At 41.6% G+C, this 26037-nt stretch overlaps 1 protein-coding gene across 6 annotated transcripts in view; it reads right to left on the bottom strand.

Moving 5' to 3' along the window:
- ARHGEF3 (Rho guanine nucleotide exchange factor 3) overlaps window positions 1-26037 on the bottom strand; it is a 307785-nt gene that overhangs the window by 133536 nt on the left and 148212 nt on the right. For all 6 annotated transcript variants that reach the window (XM_040454717.1, XM_040454720.1, XM_040454719.1 and 3 more), the window contains one exon: window positions 11337-11399. In XM_040454717.1, coding sequence (XP_040310651.1) covers window positions 11337-11399 — 63 coding nt within the window. The remainder of the gene's footprint in view (window positions 1-11336; window positions 11400-26037) is intronic.

Raw genomic sequence — 26037 nt, 5'->3', positions numbered from 1 at the left:
GCAGTTGAGATGTAAACTTTGCCAATGTATCAAATTTACTCTTTGAATTCACAACTACAGTTTCTTCTTTCCTTCCTTTCTTCCTTCCATCCTTCTTTCTTTCCTTCCTTCCTTCCTTCCTTCCTTCCTTCCTTCCTTCCTTCCTTTTAACCATGTATGATGCAGAAGGAATATGTTTCTGTATATGTAAGTTTAAAAGCTGGGGTGCCTGTGTGGCTCAGTCAGTTAAGCATCCGACTTTGGCTCAGGTCATGATCTCATGGTTCGTGAGTTTGAGCCCCACATGGGGTTCTGTGCTGACAGCTCAGAGCCTGGAGCCTGCTTCAGATTCTGTGTCTCCCTCTCTCTCTGCCCCTCCCCCGCTCATGCTCTATCTATCACTCTCTCTCTTTCAAAAATAAATAAACATTAAAAAAGATTTTTTTTAAGTTGCATATAGTTTTGCTTAAATGACACACACGATGGAGACAAGACAACTTTCCTCCACCATTTCTCATAGCCTATTCAAATCTGCATTTGGTGACAGTGTGGTTTTTATTTGTTTGCTTTTCTTTGGTGTCCATGAATGGAAGCAGAACAAAATAGCACAAGAATCCAAACCACAAAAGTAGTAATTTAATATTATTCATACTACCATTAAAATAGCAAGGATCCACAGGAACTTTTTTGCATTTACCTTACTGCTTGATCTGGAGTATGACATGGTCTTTGTAACTGGAAAATATTGGACATCAAAAGTGCCCCTCAATGGAGAATCATATTAAAGTAAACTATGACCTATTTGTTTTATGCATTAATAAGCAGAAGTTAAAATAATAAGACATATCCTTCACTTGCTTAATGAATAAATAAACTGTGGTACATCCATACAATGAGATATAATTCCAGTGATAAAAAAGAAGTGAGTTCTCAAGCCACAAAAAAGACATGGAGGAAGCTTAAATTCATATTACTAAGTGAAAGAAGCCAGTCTGAAAAGGCTACATACTGTATGACATTCTGGAAAAGGCAAAACTGTGGAGACAGCAAAAAAGACCAGTGGTTGCTAGGGGTTGGGGGAGAGAGGGATGAATAGGCTGAGCACAGAGGATTTTCAGGGCAGTGAAACTATTCTTTTAATTTTAATTTTAATTTTTAAGTTTATCTGTTCTCAAGAAAGAGAGAGAGAGAGTGAGTGTGATCAGGGAGGGGCAGAGAGAGGGGGAGACACAGAATCCGAAGCAGGCTCCAGCTCTGAGCTGTCAGCACAGAGCCCAATGTGGGGCTTGAACTGATGAATGGTGAGATTATGACCTGAGTCGAAGTCGGATGCTCAACTGATGAGCCCCAGTGAAACTATTTTGTAAGGTACCAAAACGGTGGATATTTGTCATTATACATTTGTCAAAAGCTACAGAATATACAACATTGAGAGAAGTCTAATGTAAACTACGGACTTCAGGCAATAATTGTGTGTCAATGTAGGTTCATTGATTACAACAAAGGTACCACTCTGGTGGAAGATGTTGATGATAATGGAGGAGGGGGCTCTGCATGTGTAGGGTCACCGGGTATAGAGAAGCTCTCTGTACCCTCTCCTCAATTTTGCTGTGAATCTAAAACTGTTCTAAATAATAAAGACTATTTTTTTAAATGTTTATTTTATTTTTGACAGAGAGAGACAGAGCATGAGCAGGGGAGGGACAGAGGGAGAGGGGGACACAGACTCTGAAGCAGGCTTCAGGCTCTGAGCTGTCAGCACGGAGCCTGACACAGGGCTCGAACTCATGGACTGCAAGATCATGACCTAAGCCAAAGTCGGACGCTTAACCAACTGAGCCACCCAGGTGCCCCAATAAAGACTATTTAAAAGGGGAAAAAAAGCAAGTTGCAAAGTAAAATAAAAAATGACAACACTTATATCTGCAAAAATCCACCACAAGCTAATTTTTATACCTATATGTCTAACTAGGTCTAAATACCTGGAAGGAGACTAAACTGATAGCCAGGATTATACTTGGGGAGATACGTGGACTCGGTGCATGGCCAAGGGGCTGTTAGCTCTATTGCTGTTGTTTGTGGGTTTTTTTTTTTTTTTTAGTTTATTTATGTATTTTGAGAAAGACAGCATGTGCATGTGTGAGCGGGGGAGGGGCAGAGAGAGAGGGAGAAAGAGAATCCCAAGCAGGCTCTGTGCTGTCAATGCAGAGCCTGACATGGAGCTTGATCTCACGAACCACGTGATCATGACCTGAGCCGAAACCAAGAGTCAGACGCTTAACCAACTGAGCCACCCAGGTGCCCCTGATTTTTTTTTTTAATGATGAAAATGTGTGCAGTGTTACTTGCGTAATAAAAACAAAATTGTTTTTTTTTTTCTTTAAAATATTCACTTTATAGGGGTGCCTGGGTAGCTCAGTCGGTTAAGTGTCCGACTTTGGCTCAGGTCATGATCTCACGGTTCATGGGTTCGTGACCCACATCAGGCTTGGAGCCTGGAGCCAGCTTCTGATCCTATGACTCCCTCTCTCTCTGCCCCTCCCCTGCTCACGCTCTGTCTCTCTCTGTATCTCAAAAATAAATGTGAAAAAAAATTTAAATATTCACTTTATATTTTATGCTAAAGAGGTCCAAAGTAAATTAGAGATATCATGACGTTCTATCCCTAAATACTTCAGAATTCATTTCTAACAAATAAAAACATTTTTATACCCTAAAATTATTTTTTTCTAATAAAAGAAACAGCAAAGATGTACTAAAATATTAGGGTGACTCAATTAACCTATTTCAAAAAGCTAAGGTGATATCAGAGAAAAATCTAAATCCAAGTGTTGAAAATTGATTTAATGGTTATTGAAAGGTTTTCCTAAAAACATTATCATCATTATCCCAGCCCCTTATTTTTTTTTAAATTATTTTTTAAAAGTAGGCTCCATGCCCAGCATGGAGCCCAATATGGGGCTCAAACCTATGACCCTGAGATCAAGACCTGAGCTGAGATTGAGATGGACACTTAACTGACTGAGCCATCCAGGCAGCCCCCAGCCCCTTACTTTTATACAACATTTTACATTCTCTTCTGTAAAACACTAATAATTTCACATACCGACATGTCAAAATTAGTTATATTTTTTATTTCAGTCATTTGAATTACAAAGGTAATAAAATGTAAAAGGCTATCATAACCGATGGAGCATCTTAACCAAGGACTCCTAATTTAGAATCCTCAGACCCCCAGGGAGTGCATGGATAAAATTTAGGACATCTGTGAACTTGGATGGAAAAAAATACATCGTTAGTCTCATTAACAACTGAAATTTAACATTTTCTTCCAGTTTGAATGAAGACCGCAGATCACAGAAGCATTAGCAGACCTGTGACACTGTCATCATAGAAATCACTGTATTTTCAAACTACAAAGTGGTTGGTGTAGGTATTTCAAAATACCACTTACTCTTATCATCTCATGGAAGGTGTATTAGTTATTAGACTTGTCTGCCAGATCTTGTTCCTTAAAGCTTTAAGAAGCTTATGTGTAATTCTTACCACCAATTTATAATTTAAATATTTTGCTAACTGTATTTCAATATAACTGGATTTTGTTGTAATCTTACATATTTGATTTTAGGCCCACATTGATGGTCTTCTGTGGGGAAGGGGTATTCACAGGTTTCACAAGATGTCAAAGGTTAAGAACCCTAGAATTCAATCTCTTCTTCACATAATTCCAATCTCCCAAATAACCACTACCCACAATGCAGTGCATATTCTTCGATGTTTATTCCTCTACAGAGACAAATATACAAATTTACATTTTGTGTGCTCTGTCATTGTGTTTTACATTTATATTTTATAATATATGTACAAGTCTCTATAGAATTTGGGTATTCATGCTGTTTCCAGCTTTGGGCTATTATCTTTAAAATTCTGAAATAAAACTCCTTGTATATGACTCTTCATATACTGGTATTTAAAAAAAAATCATGATCAGTTTGCTTTATGGAATGCTTGTCCCAACAAAAAAATATAACCGTAATTTAACCTTAAATTTAACCATAAAGTCAGTTTTATATTATGAAATCAACAGGATAATAGCTAGTATTTTTGTACTTACTATGGGCTAGGTCCTAAGTGCTTTACACGAACTAACTCCTTTCAATCCTTACTACCCTAAGGGCACTGTTTTGATTTCAGTTTCCATGTGAGGAAACTGAAGTATAGAGCAGTGTTCAGTCTCTAAGCTCCCAAAGTGTGTGATTCTGATGACAAATTCAAACAAATAGGTATTCTCAGAGCATGAGAAGTCTCATCTAACACGGGCCCCATCAGTGTCACTTTGAAGGCAGTGGTAAATGATGACTGACACTTGGTTACATCATTACCTTCTGAAGGTGTCTCCTGAAGCTCCTTAGAATTTCATCGTCATGGTGCGTTTCAAGAGGGAGGTCAAAGAGTAAAGATCACACTGATGATTACAACCCACCACCTAGTCAATTCGGCCAAAGGCTAGATGGAATGTGTCCAGTGTCAATAATGAGCAAATTTGCCATTAGACATGGCAGCATCAGAACCACCTCGAACACAACATAGGGTCTCCATTATGTTAGGCCCAAGAAATTTCACAGGCAGCAACAGTAGATCATAAATCCAAAACAGAAAAAATGCCAACAGGTTAAATATAAGCACGTGCCAGTGAAGACCAGGATTGGTGTCCTGGGTGGTCAAAGCCTTATAACACGCTCCCATTATTCATCAAGGCCCCATGCTGGCCAGGGCAAGGCTAATCACTCTCCCCAGTTAGCAAGTTCCAGAACAGACCAAGAGAAACAAAACCACAGAAATGGTATCTTTTTAAATTATCTGGACTGTGCTGAGCAGAGATAAAGTAATCCCTGCTGCTATTCAACATTTGCTTTAACATATCCTAGCAATGAAACATCATTTAGGTTCATTGAGGCAGGAAAGTTCTTTCCCCCTTCTATATCCATATAACAGGGTAAATAATCAGAAAGCACAGGTAACAAAAATGTCATAAACCTCCAAGGTTTGCCAATAAGAGGAGCTGAATGTCCTGTACATCATCTACTACTAGAAGCCATGGAGCTTAATGATTTCACCTTCTTCCTGGCCTGGAGGCCTTGTGGGGAAGCTGTGGAATCCGACCATCCTGGGCTTGAATCTACAATAAGCTAGGACTTTGAGCAAATTGTTTATCTCTCTGAGACTCAGTTTCCTCATCTTCAAAAGGGTATGATAACACCTATGGTGACAGGGTGGTTGTGTGGATTCAGTGGATCTTATCCCACCCCCACTCATGGTTCAGCCACCTGCTCCCATGGGGAAGCCCCTTCAGCAGGGAAAGGATGCCCCCCAGTACTAGCTCTACCTGTACTGGTCCCATCCCTGCCAGTCACAAGAAGGGCTTGGGCCTTGCCAGGGGCAGCAGGAGGGACTCTTCCCAAAGACGAGGTATAAGCAAATGCCCCATACAAAGTCACATACTTAGCAAGAGACCAGCAATACAGTTGAAAGAAATGGGCCAGAGAAACATGAGAACAATCCCTGTTCTGAGTTTCTGAATGAGAGTCAACTGCCCTGAACTCCATTTCTACCTCTCACTGCTAGAAGGGGTACAAACCTGCTCATGGGTTTAAAAATATTTATACTCTTTTAGCTAGGAATTTCGTATTTTATCCATTTTATCCTACTGATAAAAGATTACATAGATACTCTTAAATGCCTGTCAATGTTATTTATAATAGTAAAAAATTATAATTTACCTAAATATCCAATAAAGGATTGGTTAAAAACAACTGGTGCATTCATCTAACAAAGTACTATATAGTTATTAAAAATAATGTTCTTGGGGCGCCTGGGTGGCTTGGTCGGTTAAGCGTCCGACTTGGGCTCAGGTCATGATCTCACGGTCCGTGGGTTTGAGCCCCGCGTCGGGCTCTGTGCTGTCAGCTCAGAGCCTGGAGCCTGTTTCGGATTCTGTGTCTCCCTCTCTCTCTGCCCCTCCTCTGTTCATGCTCTCTCTCTGTCTCAAAAATAAACGTTAAAAAAAAATTTTTTTTTTTAAATAATGTTCTTAAGGAACATTTTAGGATGTGGTGACATGATCTCAATGTAGTAAATGAAAACTTCAGGAATAAATTAATATGTGTTATGATCCCAATTTTTAAAATTTGTGCTTATATAAACTTAAATATATATGCTACTTAGGGATACACATATTGTAGCAAGTTTATAGACAGGCAAGGCAACAATAAACATTAAACATCAGCAGAGCAAGGGGTTTGCAAGGACCTTCCGCTTTTTTGTTAAGGGCATATTTCCTCAGTTGCATTGGTGGTTACATTTTATATTATCTTTGATGCCATTTTGTATGTCTGCACTATTCATAATGAAACGTTTTAAAGTGTGTGCATAAAATGCCGAGAAGATAATGCATCAAAATGTAGCTACTGCCTTGAGGTGGGATTATTAATGACTTGTCTTATTCACATTGTCCAAATTTTCTACAAAGAACATGTATTCATTCCTTTTCATCTTTTACATTGTTTTTATCACTGGAAACTATTTTCATGCCTGCCCCAGAACTCATTTATTTTTTGAGAAAGGATGCTTGGTGCTAGGCGGTGCCCTCCATCAGGGGCTCACCTGGTTCTTCCACCAAGGGCCTCTCCTAGGGCATCATGAACACTGGCTCTTCACTCAGGCATCTCTCTCCCGTTAGAAGTTAAACCAGAAAAGTGCTGTGGGGGAAGCAATGTCCCTGAAACCATCCCACTCGTATCCTCTGACGTGAGAGGAGATTTGTAGGCGGCTGCTAGGAGCACTCTCCACTCTGCAGTTTGTTCTCAAAAGCATAGGTTGCCTTTTTTTTTTTTTTTCCTTTTTTTTCTGGAATAGTTTGTGTTCCATCCTGCCAGGAAGCTGGGGGCTCAGCCACTGGCTCGGATAAAGCGGTGGGAAAAATTAGAGAACAATTATAGCGTCAACTAGCATAGGCATTCCATCACAATTCATTTTCCACCAAGTGCTGGGGGTGGAGGGTGGGAGAATAATTCTTTGGAGATACATCACCATACCTTAAGACCCTTCCAATTCCCTTTTTAAGAGGAACTCTTAAATGGGGTCTTGGCTGAGCTCCACTGGGCCCATGAAATCACACGTCAATCTTGTTAAAATTTTCTTGAGTCCAGATTCCCAAAAGAGTCCATGATCCCCCAAATAATGGAAGATTCTTGTCTGAAAAAATAAGCTTTTTTCTTAGCTTATACACTCCTATTTGGTCTGTAAGCGCAAGTTCAATAGGAGGTTAGGAGGAAAAACTCCTTTCCAGTCACCTATCAGAATTGCCATCTGAGGCTTTAAACTAAAGCAAGATGTCAGTGGGAATGTTTGGGGTTATCATCACTCAGACACCCTGAGGGGACCTATACATACTTTTTAATCAAAGGGGGAAGATTTCCTCTGTGTTAATATCTGCCTACTCTATGCCACAGATATAGTTCTTTAAAAGGGGTATGTAGGGGCGCCTGGTGGCTTGGTCTGTTGGGCGTCCGACTTCGGCTCAGGTCATGATCTCACGGTCCGTGAGTTTGAGCCCCACGTCAGGCTCTGTGCTGACAGCTCAGAGCCTGGAGCCTGTTTCAGATTCTGTGTCTCCCTCTCTCTCTGCTCCTCCCCTGTTCATGCTCTGTCTCTCTCTGTCTCAAAAATAAATAAACGTTTAAAAATTTCAAAATAAAATAAGATAAAACAAAAGGGGTATGTATGTTAAATTCTACACACACATTAGGGTTCATTGTTTTGTTTTGTTTTTTTTTTTTTTTGCTTTTAAAAACCAATCAAACAATAAGTAAAAACCAAGAGCTCAATGTATATGCAGCATTGAGCTGCAACGCAATGGAAATAAATTTGACCATGATCCCCAAAGGACCCCATCCCCTCATCTAGTAACTTCTTATTGAAACTACACATCTGATGACTATCTTTCCACTTATTAAATGGAATCAAAATTGAGAGTTACTAGTATTATTTTCCCAAACCCTCACATCCTCTCATATGAGTCATCCATCAGAACCCACCTTCTTTTTAGATACTTTCCACTACACATAGAAACAGCTTCAAGCAACTCTTCAGTAATGCTGCTGGTTAGTTAAGGGACTGCAATTACTGAGCTATTGCCATTTTATTTTATTTATTTATTTATTTATTTATTTATTTATTTTTAAGATTTATTTTTTTTTATTTATATATGAAATTTATTGTCAAATTGGTTTCCATGCAACACCCAGTGCTCATCCCAAAAGGTGCCCTCCTCAATACCCATCACCCACCCTCTCCTCCTTCCCACCCCCCATCAACCCTCAGTTTGCTCTCAGTTCTCAACAGTCTCTTATGCTTTCTTCTCGAAACTAGAACAAGCAATCCTAAAATTCATATGGAACCACAAAAGGCCCCGAATAGCCAAAGTAATTTTGAAGAAGAAGACCAAAGCAGGAGGCATCACAATCCCAGACTTTAGCCTCTACTACAAAGCTGTCATCATCAAGACAGCATGGTATTGGCACAAAAACAGACACATAGACCAATGGAATAGAATAGAAACCCCAGAACTAGACCGACAAACGTATGGCCAACTCATCTTTGACAAAGCAGGAAAGAACATCCAGCCATTTTAAAGCATCTTCGAGTGACCTGCAAAGGCCATTTATTTATTAGAACACTTAATTTATTGGACTCATCTATTTATTTAGACGTTATTGCCTTTTATAGAAAATAATGTGAGTGACTGCACCTCCTACTTATTCAGTTCAAAATATGTCTGCTGAATGGCTATTAGGTAAAAGGCATGGAAAATCAGTACCACTTCTCCCAAGGCCTCATCTTGATCTGTCACACATCTTGTCATTTCCATATGACTGGGATTGTCAGTAAACCTAGAACACACCAGTTTTCATGTCTTCTAACAGCTTCTAAGAGTCTAGGAGATTTGTAGGGTCTTTCTAACTTTTACATTTATTATAATACTATGTGATAATATCTGTAGGAAACTTGTCCCAGGTTCTAGAATCTGTCTGCCAAGATTCAGGAAAAAATGACAGGCAAATTAGAAAGGAATTTGGCCATAGCATATCCCTAAGCATAAAGCTAGATTTCTATAAAAGTCTCTTTATTATAACAAAACATGTTATGAGATGATTAAAAGGGGGGGGGGTGTGGAGAGAAATGTCTTTTGTAGCCGCACCAAGAGAAAAGAGGTTGGATCATTCGTTATATGAGACTTAAGTGACCTTCATGAGAAGACAAGGTCATTGATGCCAATCAAGACAAAAACCAAATCACAACTCATAAATAATCTTTTCATATAAGAGAGTTTAGTGGTTTTTTAATTTAAAAACTTCTAGAGACCTGTTTTCCTGAAAAAGAAATATAATGTAGTTGAAGAAAAATGTATGATGAGGTATAATTGTAGAAACGACTAAAGTCTTACCTAAATCACTACATCTCCCTGGGCTTCTACTGTTCATTTTCAAAGTGAGAGGACAGAACTAGATGGTGGCTAAGGTTCTTTCAATTCTAAAAGTCAATGATTCTAATAATTCCCACAAAATTAAAAACATTCAAACAACAAAAACCTTACTGCTACTAAGAGTTTCATTGACTTCACCTGTCAATAATAAAACATTCAGTGAGTAAAGTAAAACCCAGAAGAACATCATCTTTTTGTCCTGTTACCATGGTATCCTAGTAAACTGGTCCAACTCCATTAATCTGATGGTCTAAAGACTGGAACAAACACCATATGGTGAAATAAAGATGTCCAAGTACATTAATTAGACACCAGCTCAGGATCATTCTATCATGGCTATTTGCATCACAGAAAACTCTGCAATAATTAGAGGTGACTGGATGGCTCAGTCAGTTAAGGACAGACTCTGGATTTTGGCACAGGTCATGATCTCACGGTTCATGAGATCAAGCCCCAAGTCGGGCTCTGTGCTGTCAGTTCAGAGCTTGCTTGGGATTCTCTCTCTGCCCCTCCCCTGCTTGTGCCCTCTCTCTGTCTCTCTGAAAATAAATAAATAAAAACATTTAAAAATAACTGGAAGAGCATTGTTTATACTGGAAGAACATTTAACTAAATGCTGTCATACGAGAACCCAATAATCCATGTTCAACAAAGTTCCAAATATTCACAATGGTTTCAGAGGACTTGATCTCAAACTTTTTTTTTAACAAATGGGGAAACTGAGGCCCAGAGAGGAGATTCAACTTGCCCAAGGTTGCACTGCTAGTTATAGGCAGAGCCAGGATCATGACCCGGTTCTTAATTATTAGCACAGAAGCCTTCTCATCTCATAACAATGGCTTCTGTGGTGTCCACAGAGGAGAAGACCAGGGCCCAAAGCTGGATGGATCCACCATGCACAATGACCAGACTCCAAGGAAGTACAGATGATGGATGGACACACGGATCCCAGGAGGGCCTGAATATCCACCCCCAGCCCTTTGATAATAAGTGCATTGGAGGCCCATGTTGGCTTCCCAGTTGTGTCACTGGGGAGACAAAGAAGCCATACAAAGAAAGCTGCTGAAATTAAGCACCAAGGACACAGCCTGAAAAATTCAAGAAAGTTCTTTGCCTCTCTCATCACCAGCACTCGACTAACATGTCATTAAATATCTTTTGCAAACTTCTGCTTTTAAAGAAAAACAGAAGGCTCACATTTGGTGGGTGCCTAGTATGTCCCAGGCAGTGTGCTTGGTAGTCTCACTTTTGTTGTTTTATTTGATCCTCACAACAATCCTGTTAGGTGACGTCTTTTCATCCCTATTTTCCAGATGAGAAAACAGAGGCAAGGAAAGGTGTCACATAAATGGTAAGTGTAGAATCTGGAGTCAAACGAAGATCTGTTAAATCCAAAGTCACTCACTCTGCCAGCTGCTGGAGACTTCTCCCAGCCTTTGGGCACCGGCTGCCTGACCAACTCACTAACTTCCCTGTAAGGGAGACAAACATCTGACCATCTTCTGGAACCAGCCTCTAAAACAGCACAGTGGCATTTATCTAGACTCTACTCAGATGCACTGATTTCATACTTCATTTCATGAGAAAAACAAAAACAAAAACAAAACATGAGCAATAAACAGCTTGGCTTGGGAGCTTAAGTCGGCCACGCAGCTTTCTCCAGTCAAGTGAAATGTCAAAAAGAGTTTTCCCCAGTTCACAACTTCCATTGTCGGATCCTGGAAGCCCACTTATGGCACACAGCATGTTGACAAACAGATTCAGAGCTGAGACGTGTTCTCACGGCAGAGGAAACAGGAAGCGCTGTACTTACGCTTATGTCGAGACTGCAAAGGCTAACTGCATCCTCATCTTGGGTGCTCTGCTTGCGTTTTCGCTGCAAAACAAACGATAGACAAGGTTCAAATGCAAGCAAGGATTATGGCTTTGATTAAGGGAAGAAAAAAAGCAATCAATCGAATGGCACATGCAACCCTTGCCATTTCTACCGTGTTTCCCGAAAACCGTTAACCAACCTATGTAAATGAATAATTCTAAGAAAGCCTAAGAAATCATGGAGAAGCTTCAAACTCTAAGGTAATTGGTTTACATTATTCTGATTCCTGCTGCTACATTTTTTTTTTGTATTTCCTTTTTTCCTAAATGTTTTTTTATATTAAGGCTTAGATATTTAGATACAAAGTTCAGATTCTGACTAACTTGGAAGAAGACGCTAGACCGGAAAGGAAATCTAATTCACTTGAAGATATTTCAGTTCTAGAGGTGCTTTGTACTTGGGTAATTTAAATTTAAAGTTCTAAACTTCATCCAGGATCCTGATATAATCACAGAACCAGAATGCTGGAACAAATCTTAGACATCATCTCCAATTTTCCTGTTTTATAGCCATCAACACCAAGAAAAATCATTACTGGAACTGAAGAAAACTGTATTTGAAATGAACTTATGACCATCTGCCAGGTTAGATGTGGAAAATATATTTTCTTCTTTATAAAAAGAAAAGAAACTCCATCTACAAACCATAATAGAGCTCATCAGGGATACATTCACCTCACTTCTGCATTCCAGCTCAACCAAACGGGCAAGTATCACTTGAGTCCCTATGGTGTGACTTTTTAAGTCTCCTGATCATAACTTGGCAGAAACTTACCAAAGGACCAGAATCACTGGCATGAAGTTCCCATGGAATCCAGAGACATGTTAGTCTTTAGTCCCTAAAGAAGCCCACCTCTTCCTCCTCCTCTATCATACCCTGAGCAGGAAAGACAGCAAGTGGAAAGCAACCAGAGCCATCCTTGTCTGTCTTACTACAATTGTCCTAGTATTTCTTCAAATCAATTCAAGGAAGATTTGTTGAACATCTATCATGAGCCTGGCCCTGCTTTTGCTTCTGGGACTGCAAAGACCAGCAGCAGCAGAGCGTGAGTTCCTTAACTCACATTCTTTCAGGAGGGACAGACCCTGAAGGAATTAAGTAGAATGTAGAAAAATCCAAACATCCTAGGAAGGTCACTTCACTTTTCTGAGTTACCCCTTCTCAACTCTTAAGGTGGGAGTGATGATATTAGCTTCTACTCTCAAAGGGAGAGGAGTAAATATGGTAACGCATTTTAGAGCTTAGCAGAGTGCCTGGCACATAGTGGGTGCTCAAAACATGGCTTAGAAGACTGTGCAAGCACAGTGAGGAGTAATTAGTGTCGGTGGGGGTTGGAGAGATCTTCTCAGAGAAGAAGGTGTTTGCATAGGCCAAAGATATTGGGAGGGGACTAGGGCCTCTTGTTCCATAGCCAGCCGCCTAGATCTTTAGAACCCCACAGGTGCACATAGTTCTATCCAGAGAAATGGAGTTCTAGATCTTATATATTATTCCATCTGAGCAGTGGAATGATTTAGAGATGAATGCCAGGAACCAGGATACCAAATCAGCCATCTGGGATGGTGCTCAAGAATCTGCATTAACAAACTCACCAGGTGATTTTTAGGGGGTCAGATACTCTATTCAGGGGCTTTGAGGGGAGCCCTGAAAAAACGGGGAGAGCCACGTGCCATTTTGAGAATGCTTCATGTTGGTATAGGGACCTGACCCTTATGATTCATCATCTAGTTACAATTAAAAGCAGCACTGTGGTGTCAGTGAAGCCAATTCACTGCTTAACATTTACAAGGTGACTTTTTGAGGCAAGTACAGCAAAGGATAATTTCCGTTCTAGGATAAATAAACTGAAGTCAGGGGAGATTAACAATTTGTTCAAAGTAACGTGGCTAGGGTGTAACACTCTGAATCCAGGATTCTAATTTCTGGGGCAAAACCCTTCACACATATCACTGAAAGCATGCTTGGCAAATAGGTTGCAACTCATTTGCTACCTGGAACGTCTGGTAGCCTCTGACTGGAGCTGTATTGAGAAGCAGTACACAGCACAGCAAAATGGGACAATGCTGCAATCAATCAGTAACACGTGCTGGGGTGTAAGAGAGGGGACAGCTGCTACCCAGGATAGTCTGTGCCCTTCCTGAGTCTGGCTTCTCTTGTGTTGAGAGGTCACAGTGTTATACCTGGGCGCTTGGGAAATGCCATGAGGGGCAGAGGCTCTGGGATGTTGTCTATGAGGTGAATAATGCCTACCAGGTAGGGTTGTTGCTAGGATCATAGATGATATGCATATGGAGGCATGAACGAGGCCTGACACACAGTAGGCACACAATAAATAGCAGCTCCTGTCACGTGTTACCCAAACTGCAAGCCACACAGACATATGCTGCTACCCAATATTGTCAAGTTATAGAATTTCATGGTGCTACAATTCCAGTCCTAGAGCTCAACAATTTTGTCAATGCAACATGTTAATGGTAGCCTGTTATCTCAAGAAGCCCATCCTGGTGAAGGAGAGGGGATAATAAGATGTTTTTTTTTTTTAATGTTTATTTTTGAGAGAGAAATAGAGAGAGTGTGCATATGAGCCAGGGCTGGGGAGACAGAAAGAGGGAAAGAGAGAATCCCAAGCAGGCTCCGTGCTATCAGTGCAGAGCCCAACTCAGGGATTGAACCCACAAACCGTGAGATCATGACCTGAGCCAAAATCAAGAGTCAGATCCTTACCCAACTGAGCCACCCAGGCACTCCAAGAGTTTTTTCCCTCAGAGGCATATAGCTCTCTCCAGACCAACTCAACAATTACCCAGGGCTGGAACTCAGTCTCCAGAGCACCCCTAACCTCCGACACTTCACGTGCTCCAAGTGTCAAATCCAGAAGATAAACGTCCTCTAGTAGCCTTTTTAATTAAGCCATGGCCACTTAATCAGGGATAGAGTGATCTCCTTGAGAAACCCACACATTTATAAAATGAAAGCTGAAGGGTTATCAAAATGGATTTTCTTTTCAATTTCTATTACAGGGGGTGGTGACTGACCACTGCCAGCAACCAAGAAGGAGCCTGATGGTTAAGTTCTGGGCCTGAAGCAAAAACTTCACAAGTGTCGTTTAGCCATCTGTTCACTTGTTTTGTGTTTACTGAGCACTTCTGATGTGCAAAGCCCTGCGGCGGATCTGGGGATACAGCAGTGAATGAGCTAGGCAAGCTCCATGCTCACTAACTGGGAGTAAAAAGAAAACAGAATAATTGCAGATTGTGATCTCCGTTGTGAATGAGTCAGATGAAGTGCTGAGACAGACTAGAAAGGGAGACACAGTTTAGAATGATAATTTACTTTTTAAATTTTTTTATGAATACAATTTATTATCAAATTGGCTTCCATACAACACCCACTGCTCATTCCAACAAGTGCCCTCCTCAATGCCCATCACCCATTTTCCCTCTCCCCCACCTCCCCTTCCACCGTTAATTTGTTTTCTGTATTTAATAGTCTCTTGTGGTTTGCCTCCCTCCCTCCCTATGTGTATCTATTTTTTTTTCCTCCTTCCCTTCCCCCATTTAATTTAATCTTTTGTTTTCTGGTTTTTGGCTGACCTTCTCATGAGCCATAAGCCCATGAAGGCAGGACTTGGTCTGTCAAGGTCACGTTCCAGAACCTGCTGCAGTACCTGATGCATGGCCCCCACACCCTACGATAGCACTTGATTGTTTTGCGGATGCCCTCAGTCCTGCACCCTTTGAGAAGCTTGTTATCTTCACCAATTACCCAACTCCAACGGGGGCACAGCGGGAGAGAGTGGAGGGGACCAAATGGGCACCCATTCCACCAGACCAGCCAGCCTGATTGGCCCACGCGATGAAAGGTGTGCAGGTGACACAGCCCCATGCATGGGTTGCATACTGCAACCTAGGAGCTTCTAAATTCCACCCAGGAATTTCTAAACTATTGGAGAGCTGAGCTCATGTCAATGATCTGAAGAACAGTTCATGGGAAATTTAAATCCTGGAGACACAGACAAATGTGTATCTCAGAAAGCAAAGGGTGTGACAGGACACTACACTCATTTTGAACTTCACCAGAATGATTGATAATGACAATAACTAGCTTTGGCCAATTTAATACTCACCACCTTCCCATCACAGAGCTAAATCTTCATATGCATGATCTGATTTGATTCTCACGACTATCCCAGGAGCTGCGCAGGAACAAGTGTTATCTCCATTTTACAGAGGAGGAGATGGAGGTTCAGAGAGGGGCAGGGATTTGCCCAAAGTTCTATAATTAGCAAGAGGCAGAGCCTGGATTCATCAGGCTCCAGGCTATGTGTTTCCCCACTACACTGTCCTGTCCCAGAGTCTGGAAGGGCACATCGTACAGAGATGGAGTAAGGAAGTGTTGCACATGAGGAGTTGGGGAGGAAACACCTTTATAACTTATTCTATTAAAGAACTGGCCTTGAAGACAGTACACCTAGATAACATTTTGTGGTCCTTTATAGCTTTAGAAGCTATCACTGCCTGCCACCAGGTAGGCTAGGGCTGAGTCAAGCCACCATTTTACCTTCCCTGTGCATCAGAAACAAAGGGCAGCTTACCTGTGGGGGAGGGGAGGTTCCTAGGCTGGAAGGACACTGAGCAAACTGTCTGCATTTACACACTTGGCCCTGCATGTTCTCATCAGCCAATTGGAGGAGCCATGGACCCACCCTGTTATTCTTGTTCAATTTACTGAAGCGAATGCAGAGTCTGCTTCCCTTTCAACCATGAAAACAGAGCGCCTTGGGTGCTATAGTTTGCGCTGATTTGCGTACATAACTTTAAACCCCAGTGCTCTGTGCAGTAGGTCAATGAATAATTTCTGAATGAGTGACTAAACGAAAGAATGAATAAAGGAGGCCAGTGTTTTTGAGGTGACGCCCTTCCCTTCCGCTAACCACCTGGCTGCCAAAATTAAATCAAAACCTCAAAAGCAAAGATCACTGAAAGCTGACATTCTTCAACCTCAGATTTCCCTGGAGACATAAAACCTGCAAGTTTAAGCTACAACTCTTGCTTTCCAAATAAGAAAGGTTTTTTTCCCTTACCAATGGAGGCATTTATTTTTCTTAAAATACATAGAGATGTTAAATCATGGCTGTTCAAACATTGGTCTAAGTGGGATATGGGTGACTTCCACTCCCCCTATGAAAAGGAATATCAGATCTGTTCAAGGGTGAGGGACTCCCATGACCAGGGCATCTATCCAGGCACTGCCCTCAGCAATGGCACAGGGATTCAATCTTTAGGAGCAAGGAATCAAAGTATAAGAATACCTCAACTGAAGGGGAACAGCCAGCTTGAACCAAATCATAAGTGAACTTAATGGGCACTTGAACCCTTTGAACACCTAGGCACCTATCTAGGGCAGGCAGGAAAGGCAAATACAGAGGGGAATTTATGAGAACAAAGGGGCTGAATATACTATCTGGTTCCTTAGACCTGCAGGTTACATATTTGATGAGATACTTTCTAGAGGTGCTTGGGTGCTAGAAAAACTCATGTTTCTCGAATCAAAAGAAACAAACAAACACAAAGCCCCTTTGTTAATTTGCAACAGAGCAAAGCCCTTCATATGTTCAGATATAAGGTCTGATGGAGATAGGGGTATGTTTGGATGGATCTGAGTGGACTCTGTTTGAGACTCACTACTGGTAACACCATCCTGCTATCTCAACCATAAGTGTTCACCTGTGCTCCTTCCAACCCACTTTCACGAAGCATCTTTGTTCTCCAGGCCACTCAATGGCTCTCTCCTTTAGGCGTGGCTACCTTCTAATAGAACAAGGTAGACCACTAAATCTCATGAGTAAATGGTCCATAAACAACTAGTTTTTCTCTGGTGTCCTGGGTAAGGCTCTCTATGGAGAGCACTGACCCTATCCCTGACTGATCAATGTTCAGAAGAACTGGGCCAAGCCTTAATGTCTTATCCTTATTGGGCTCAGCTCCCATTCTCTCTGGACTCAAATCTTGAGATCTTTGAGGTTTGGAACCTCAGAATCCAAGGAGAATCCAGGTGCTTTCTAATGTTTATTTATTTTTGAGACAGAGAGAGACAGAGCATAAACGGGGGAAGGTCAGAGAAAGGGAGACACAGAATCTGAAGCAGGCTCCAGGCTCTGAGCTTTCAGCACAGAGCCCGACGCGGGGCTCGAACTCACGGACCGTGAGATCATGACCTGAGCTGAAGTCGGACGCTTAACCAACTGAGCCACCCAGGCGCCCCTCCAGGTGCTTTCTAATACACAAGCGGAAGGAAGTGAAAGCTGAAAGTGGGCACCTGCTACGAGCCAAGCACTGTGCTCACAATTTAAAGGACTGTTCCATTTAAGCTACTCTTTAACCCAGTTTAAATAAGAATTGCTGTGTTCATTTTACAGTGAGGGACACTCATGCTCATTCAAGGTCACAAAATTAGTAAATACTAGAGAGGGATTTCTCTCTAGGCCAGCCTAATTCTCAAACCACTGATCTTTCTGCCTTACAATGCTATTTCTCTTTTTATATTGTTTAAAAACAATATGGGGTGCCTGGGTGGCTCAGTCAGTTAAGCATCCAACTCCTGCTCAGGTCATGATCTCATGGTTCATGAGTTTGAGCCCCACATCAGGCTCTGTGCTGACAGCTCAGAGCCTGGAGCCTGCTTCAGATTCTGTGACTCCCCCCCCACCCTCTCTCTCTCTCTCTCTCTCTCTCTGCCCCCTCCCCCACTTGTACTCTCTCTCAAAAATAAACATTAAAAATTAAAAAAAAAAACAATATTTACCTTATTTGAATTAATATATTAAAAATATAAAATATATTTAAACACATTTAAAATAATGCCTTTTAAAAACAATATAAAAGGCTCACAAGGTATTTCCCTACATACCTGAAGGAAATTAAGAGCTTAAATGAGACAGACCTGAGTTCAAAATCCAGCTCCACTATTTGCTATTTGGTGTGATAAACTTACTTCTTTATCCCTTCATTCGCTCAACAATTACTCACTGAGGACCTACAATGGGTCGGGGGCAGTTTCTAGATGTGGGGATCTGTGTCTATAAAACACTTCCATAAGCTTTGATTTCTCCATCATGGGGTTATTTCGAAGATTAAAGGAAATAAAATATTTAGAACAGGGCCCGGCAAATAGCGAAAGATTAAAAAATGGTCATTATTCTTGTTACTGTGGCACTTTCCATTACCACTGTTGTCGCCGCTGTTCTGTTGTTATTTGACATTGTGAGGTGGGCAGGGTGGGTACCAGAGATGGGGATCCTACAGGATGGGGGGAACCTGGCTAGGACGCAGCCTGACCATCCTGGAACTACCCACGGTACACAGGGGTCTAAGTGGACGCTCTCCAGATACCTTCAGTCACGTTTCCAGTGTGTTGTCCTTACTCCGCTCACAGAGACAGGGCAAATGCAAGGCCTGACTTCATTTTAAATGGCTGAGATTGAATTGATTAGTGTCGGGACAGCCCTGTTATTTAATCACAGGGCTTTTCTATTTAATAACCAAGTGAGCAGAGCAGCAAAAACACACTGATGGAAGGAGTGCAGCTCCCAACCTGACAGCAAATGGCCCCCGATTAGTCGTTTGTAATTATTAAATTCAAACCAGATCTCAAACCTTTTTTGATTTATCTCTTTGCTGGCAAACAGCTTTGGTGGTTTCAGAGGCTTTAATGCCTCCCTTTCATCTGCGCCTTCTTTGGGGAGAGATTAGCAAAAGGATTTTGTGTTCTTGTCCTTGCCCTTAGCTGGAGCTTGACTTGCTAAACTCACGTTTGGGCAGGGAACGGATCCACATTCTGTTTTGCTCCTGTCTGAAGCTGCAGGCGTGAGCGAGAGAGGGACCCCTCCTCCATTTTTAATACACTCCTGGGAGTTCCTCCTATTTTTAAAACACCTTCTCCAACATCCAGCAACCTGATCCTGTTTTCTAGACTCTTCAATGTGCTCATGGGGTAGCAAACCTGGAAATCCTGGTGTTCTCTGAGCTACTAGTGAAGAAACCATAACTAACATGAAATGTAATTTTATGTTCAGATGCCATTAACTATGGCCTGAAACAGATGCCATTAACTATGGCATTTGAAAAAGCTAAGTTGGCACTGAAGTCAGACTTGGTGGCTTCACACCCAAGTTATGACTTGGATTTGTTGTAGAACCTTAAGCACATCATTTCACCTATTCAAACCTCAGTTTCCTCATCTATAAAATGGGAATACAAAAGTTATCGTGAGAGTTAACTAGATCAATGTGGGTAAAGGGCTTAGCACAATGCCTGGCACACAGTAGCTACTCAGCTATCAGCGAAATAGTAGCAGAAGCAACTATAGCAGTAACAGCAAGTGAGAGCAGGTGCCAGAGGAAACAAACCATAGAGAAAATACTTAAAATGTATAAAAGTCTACCCACTAACCTGACTTTGGAAAACTAGGAAAAGCCCTGATTGTTGACTTTGGCCATGGAACACCTGGCCTTTAGGCTGTTTGGAAGCAGAGATGAAATCGTCCTGGCCAAGGAAAGGTCCTTCTCTCCCACGGGAAGGAAATCATGTCCAACCGGACAAACGGGAGGAGGGGAGAGCCAGCCAGCATGTCAGTGCCACCACCAGCCCTGCTAACCAAATGGCAGCCAGAGTCACTGTCATTCCTCAAGCATAGACCACTTTTCCCTCCAAAAACACTCAAGGCCAGAGGAGCAGGAAAGAAGACAGGAAACGTGGTCTACTCAGGGTAGAGAGCTGGTGAGTATATTTTCCAGAGAGATTATCCTAGAAAAACTTCATTATGGGCATCAATTTAACTTGGGAGAAGGAGGTGTTATTCACAAAGATTTTCAACAATAGGATGTGACAGGAAGCACAAAATTGAATTAACCAGAGTGCTTTTTCCTTGGCCTTCTAATAATTACTATAATTATTTTGTGTATATTTTTTACTGGCTCTCAGGTGCACTGACTTGGACTAATCACAGTCCTTCGTTCATAACACATTACAATCGCTGATGCTTCCCTGGCCCTCTTTTATGTGTTCATTCATTTACTTTTAACAGCATAATGAACTCTCATTTATTAAAATTCTTTGCATATGCAACGGTTTGAAGCCCTTATCAACAAAAAAGTTATTTGTATGGTTTAGGGAATGTCTAAACAATTGCTTAATTTCTAGATAATTACTCTATGTAACCAATCAACTTAGATAATCCAACTGCACAATTCAGAGTCAAACGTGTTTGTGGTCCACAGTAATACTGGGAACCTGATTTTACAAGGAGAGTTCTCAGCTCTTTACTCATTTTGTGTTCCTGCCTTTTCCTATCTAGAAAGACCCCGGTGCTGGTGATGCCTTATCAGCCACAGCACCCCATGCATTCCTAAGTAGGTCCCTAAATGCTAACAGGCAGGCATTTAACCATAGGGAGAGCAAGGCTTCCTTTGGTTCCCTGGTGTCTGGACCATCTACTCCTGGAGGCACCTTGCCACACAAAGCAGAGGTGAATACTGGCTGCACCTGCTGAGATGCATTGTAAATCCTGACAACCCATCAAGACAGTCCTTTAAATAGAGAAAAGGTTCCCTGGCAGAACCATTAGGTACTGGCTATCAGATTAGAACTCACAACTTGAGTTGCTAAAGTTTAGGGTTTTTTTATGGCATATTCTGGCTGCTCTTCCTTTTCATTCCTCCTTCCCTTTGCTGGGTTTATAATGACAACCATCTATTAAGAATCCACTGTAGGGGCGCCTGGGTGGCGCAGTCGGTTAAGCGTCCGACTTCAGCCAGGTCACGATCTCGCGGTCTGGGAGTTTGAGCCCCGCGTCGGGCTCTGGGCTGATGGCTCAGAGCCTGGAGCCTGTTTCTGATTCTGTGTCTCCCTCTCTCTCTGCCCCTCCCCCGGTCATGCTCTGTCTCTCTCTGTCCCAAAAATAAAAAATAAACGTTGAAAAAAAAAAAAAAAAGAATCCACTGCAGGACACCAGGGTGGCTCAGTTGGTTAAGTGTCCGACTTCAGCTCAGGTCCTGATCTTGCGGTTTGTGAGTCTGGGTCCCGTGTTGGACTCTGTGCTGACAGCTCAGAGCCTGGAGCCTGCTTCAGATTCTGTGTCTCCCTCTCTCTCTGCTCTTCCCCCACTCATGGTCTGTCTCTGTGTCTCAAAAATAAATAAAAACATTAAAAAATTTTTAAAAAAGGATCCACTGCATGCTGGGTACTTTCCACATGTGACATCCAATCTTTACAGCTGTATACACACACAAAAATAATTACACCTGAGGAAACTGAGACTTAAAGAGTTTAAATGGCTCATTGAGGGTGCTCTGTAAGTGCACAAAACAAAAAAATTTTATGTCAGATCTGGCTGTGTAGCCAGTCCTTCTGGTCCACATCCCTAGGCAATCACTATTCCCTTACGTAACTGGGCTTTCTACTGGCCAGAAATGCTAGGGATTTAATGCCATCAGGAGCAGCCCTCAACCTGTGATGTACTGGAGTTAGTAGGCAAATAGCCCAGCTTCCTACAGTTTGTGGGGACAACTCTGAGATGTGGTCTCAATCTTGACCGTACACTGGAACCACCAAGGGAGTTTAAAAAACTCTCACGCCTGGCTCCCATTATCCAGGGATTCTGAACATCAGGAGTTTCAAAAGCTCCCCAGGTGATTCTAATGTGCAGCAAAGTTTGAGAACCACTGTCCTATGTAGTGTCCCAGCAGTCCCCAGCAGGATTGAAACCCAGCTGCCCACAGAGCTAACCTGTTCATGATTACGTCCTGTATCAGCTTCCTTCCCTTCCCTGTCTCTTCCCTGTATCGTCAGCAGTGCTTCTGGGGATTATTTCCCAAATAAACCACTTGCACTTGTATTTGGGTCTGTTTCTGTGGGACGGAGCCAAAGATAAGCTGAATATAGCCCGGTGTCTCTAACACTGGAAGTGTACCAGGAGGCAGGTGAAGCCACAGAATAAACACAGTCCATCAACTTGACTTTGCAGGAAGCCATGCCAGCCATTATTTGTATGTTTCAACAAGAACGGAATGTCAATTTACATGAGATTTTAAAGATAAGTCTGGGAAGAAATTTAAAATCAAGTGACCTTCACATTGATCTTCCCTTGTACAAGACACACAAAGGGCTGAGTCTGCTTCCTCTCTGATCAGAGGTTGGGAAGTGTCCAGAAGTCAGAGAGAGTCACAGCTCCTCCTTCTCCTGACTTCGTGGTCCACCCACAGTTCTCCTCTGGCAAAAGGTCCCGGTAAGACTCTATCAGGGACCTGCCTTCATTTGATTACAAATTAGAGACGAAACTGCTTTAAGTATAAGCCCTTACAGCTAACAAGGACAACCCCAATGTTACTTTTTTTTTTTTTTTTTTTGTATCTCTATTCACCAGGTGAAGTTTGTTCTTGCATGGAGAGATTAGACCTGCAGATTTTAAATTAAGGTGAGAAACAACAACACAAATAGGCATTTAATTACAGTCTTAGAATGGAAGCCTGGTTTGATTCTTGGTCTCCATGATTGGTGGGAACACTGGAGACTTATAATCAGGAGCCTTAGAAGTGTGGAGGCAGGTGTCAAAATCATTTAACCTGTCCTTATATACTGCAGGCAAAAGTGTGAGCTTATATAAGTGAACTTTCTGGAAGATGCTCTGATAATACCAATAAAATGACTAATAGGAACAACCGTGGGGAAACCATGGATATACTTTGACCAAGACCTATGCAGAAGGGTGTTTACTGTAGCACTGTTTATAAAAGCAAGACACTGGAAACAAAATGTCCACCAAAACAGACTGGCTAAGTAAAACTAGTCTATCCATATAATGAGACATACCATGCTATTACAAAGAATAGTGTAGTTGGGGCGCCTGGGTGGCGCAGTCGGTTAAGCGTCCGACTTCAGCCAGGTCACGATCTTGCGGTCCGTGAGTTCGAGCCCCGCGTCGGCTCTGGGCGGATGGCTCGGAGCCTGGAGCCTGTTTCTGATTCTGTGTCTCCCTCTCTCTCTGCCCCTCCCCCGTTCATGCTCTGTCTCTCTCTGTCCCAAGAATAAATAAAACGTTGAAAAAAAAAATAAAAGAAAAGAAAGAATAGTGTAGAGCCACCCAGTGTATGGAAAGACCTCCAGGATATATTGAGTTACCAAAATAATAATAATAGAATAATAATAATAAACAGTATGCGCAGCCTGTTTCCTGCTATGTCAAATTGTTAAAATTAAAGGAGAAAAAGTACAAAGGCGCCTGGGTGGCTCAGTCAGTTAAGCGTCCAACTCTTGATCTCGGCTCAAGTCATGATCTCACATTTCATGGGATAAAGCTGCACACCAGGCTCTGTGCTGACCGTGTGGGGCCTGCTTGGGATTCTCTCTCTCTCCCTCTCTCTCTGTCCTTCCCCCACTCATGCTCACTCTCTCTCTCAAAATAAATAAACATTAAAAAAAGAAAACAGAAAAAGTACATACTCTCATATACATACATACACCCTGATATATGTATTAAGTTTTTCCTGTAAGGAAGCACATGAAACTGGGGACAAGCCTAGGGTAGGAAGAAGATTATCGCTTTTTATTTGGTGCTTTCTTGTACTTATGTACCCTAAGCATGTATATATGTCATTTTATTAATGCCATTATAGATTATCTGGGTACTGGAACAACTGTCCTTTTGTTTGGTGGTGGCTATTTCCTTTATGTGTCTCGGTACTAAAAAGAAAGATGATACATCTAAAACCATTTTTTTTAAAAACAGATACATGTAGGTAGGTTGGACTTGGAGGCATCAGAACAAATTCATGGTTATACACACACATTTGTGTTTTTCCCTACCTCTATCTACTGAGAGGTATAAAAGCAGTGGCACCCTAGGAGCTATAAACACACCCAGGGCCCAGATCTTATTTTTAAACCGCCATTATCCACTAAAAGGACCCAGGGCTCCTTGGAGAAAAAGCTAATTCCAGGGCTAGGGCAGGGAAAATACAAGATGATCCTGGTAATCTTTTTGTATAAAGAAGTAATGAGGGGTGCCTGGGTGGCTCAGTCTAAGTGTCTGACTCTTGATTTCAGTTCAGGTCATGATCTCATGGTTCGTGGTTTCGAGCCCCACATCAGGCTCTGCATTGACTGTGTGGAGCCTGCTCGGGATTCTCTCTCTCCCTCTCTCTGTGCCCCTCTTCTGCTCACTCTCTCTCTGTGTCTCAAAATAAATGAACTTAAAAAAAAATAAAAGAAGACGGGCACCTGGGTGGCTCAGTCTGTTAAGTGTCCAACTTCAGCTCAGGTCATGATCTTGTGGTCCATGGGTTCGAGCTCCATATTTGGCTCTGTGCTGACAGCTCAGAGCTTGGAGCCTGCTTCAGATTCTGTGTCTCCCTCTCTCTGCTCCTCCCCTGCTCGCACTCTGTCTCTCTTTCTCTCTCTCAAACGTAAAAATAAACATTAAGAAAATAAAAAAAGAAATAAAAGAAGAAGAAAATGTACAGTTTTTAAATAATTAAAAAAAAAAGAAGTAATGAAATGTTCTAAGAACAAGGGATAGAATCACCAGCTTATAGGGCTCTCCCCAGCCACATCTGAGACAATGAGTATCAAATGAATGATAGTTAGCAATGGACCAGAACTCACCAAAAAAACTAGGAATCCATGAACCCCTGCTGACATAAACAACTGAATGAATAAATGGCGGAGAAGGGAAATCTTTTCTGTTAGAACACTAACAAATAAACAGAGATGGGATGATGGAGTTTAGCATCAATAGATGCTAAAACTAAGTAGGTTAACATTTCATGACAAATAGGACTGCCATAGTTTTGATTTACTTGTTACTTAAAAAGGGAAAGACCATAACTTTACAATGGAGAAACTTACAAGATGCCACCTGAACTAAGTAATCAAAGCTAATGTCACCAATACTGATATAAAAACTGATATCCCGAATCCTCTGATATGACACACTGAGAAAAACACCATCAGTCCTGTGAATATTCCTATGAAAAATGCGCAGCCTAAAAAAAGTATTCTCCCATCACTCTAGATATTTTTTAAATGTGTAATCTGAATCTAAACACATGAAGAAATATTTAATAAACCCACATTGAGGGAAACCATACAACATAAGTGGCCTCTACTCTTTAAAACTCTCAAAATCAAGAAATACCAAGAAATCCCGAGGAACTGTTCTAGATTAAAGGAGGCTAAAGAATACATGACAATAAATGCAATGCATGACCCTGAACTGGATTCCAGACCAGGAAAAAAATAGCTATAAAACACTGTAACAGTTGGCAAATTTTAAAAATGAATAAATGATGGGAATGCAAGCTGCTGCAGCCACGCTGGAAAACAGCATGGAGGTTCTTCAAAAAACTAAAAATAGAACTGCCCTAATACCCAGAATTGCACTACTAGGCGTTTATCCACGGGATACAGGTGTGCTGTTTTGAAGGAACACATGCACCCCCATGTTTATAGCAGCACTTTCAACAATAGCCCAAGTATGGAAGGAACCCAAATGTCCATCAAGGGATGAATGGATAAAGAAGATGTGGTATATATGTGTATACACACACACACACACACACACACACACACACACACACACACAC

Source organism: Herpailurus yagouaroundi, unplaced genomic scaffold (genome assembly GCF_014898765.1).
Source record: "Herpailurus yagouaroundi ecotype Mexico unplaced genomic scaffold, PumYag 213, whole genome shotgun sequence".
NCBI lineage: Eukaryota > Metazoa > Chordata > Mammalia > Carnivora > Felidae > Herpailurus > Herpailurus yagouaroundi.
This window is presented reverse-complemented; position numbering and strand designations above follow the sequence as displayed.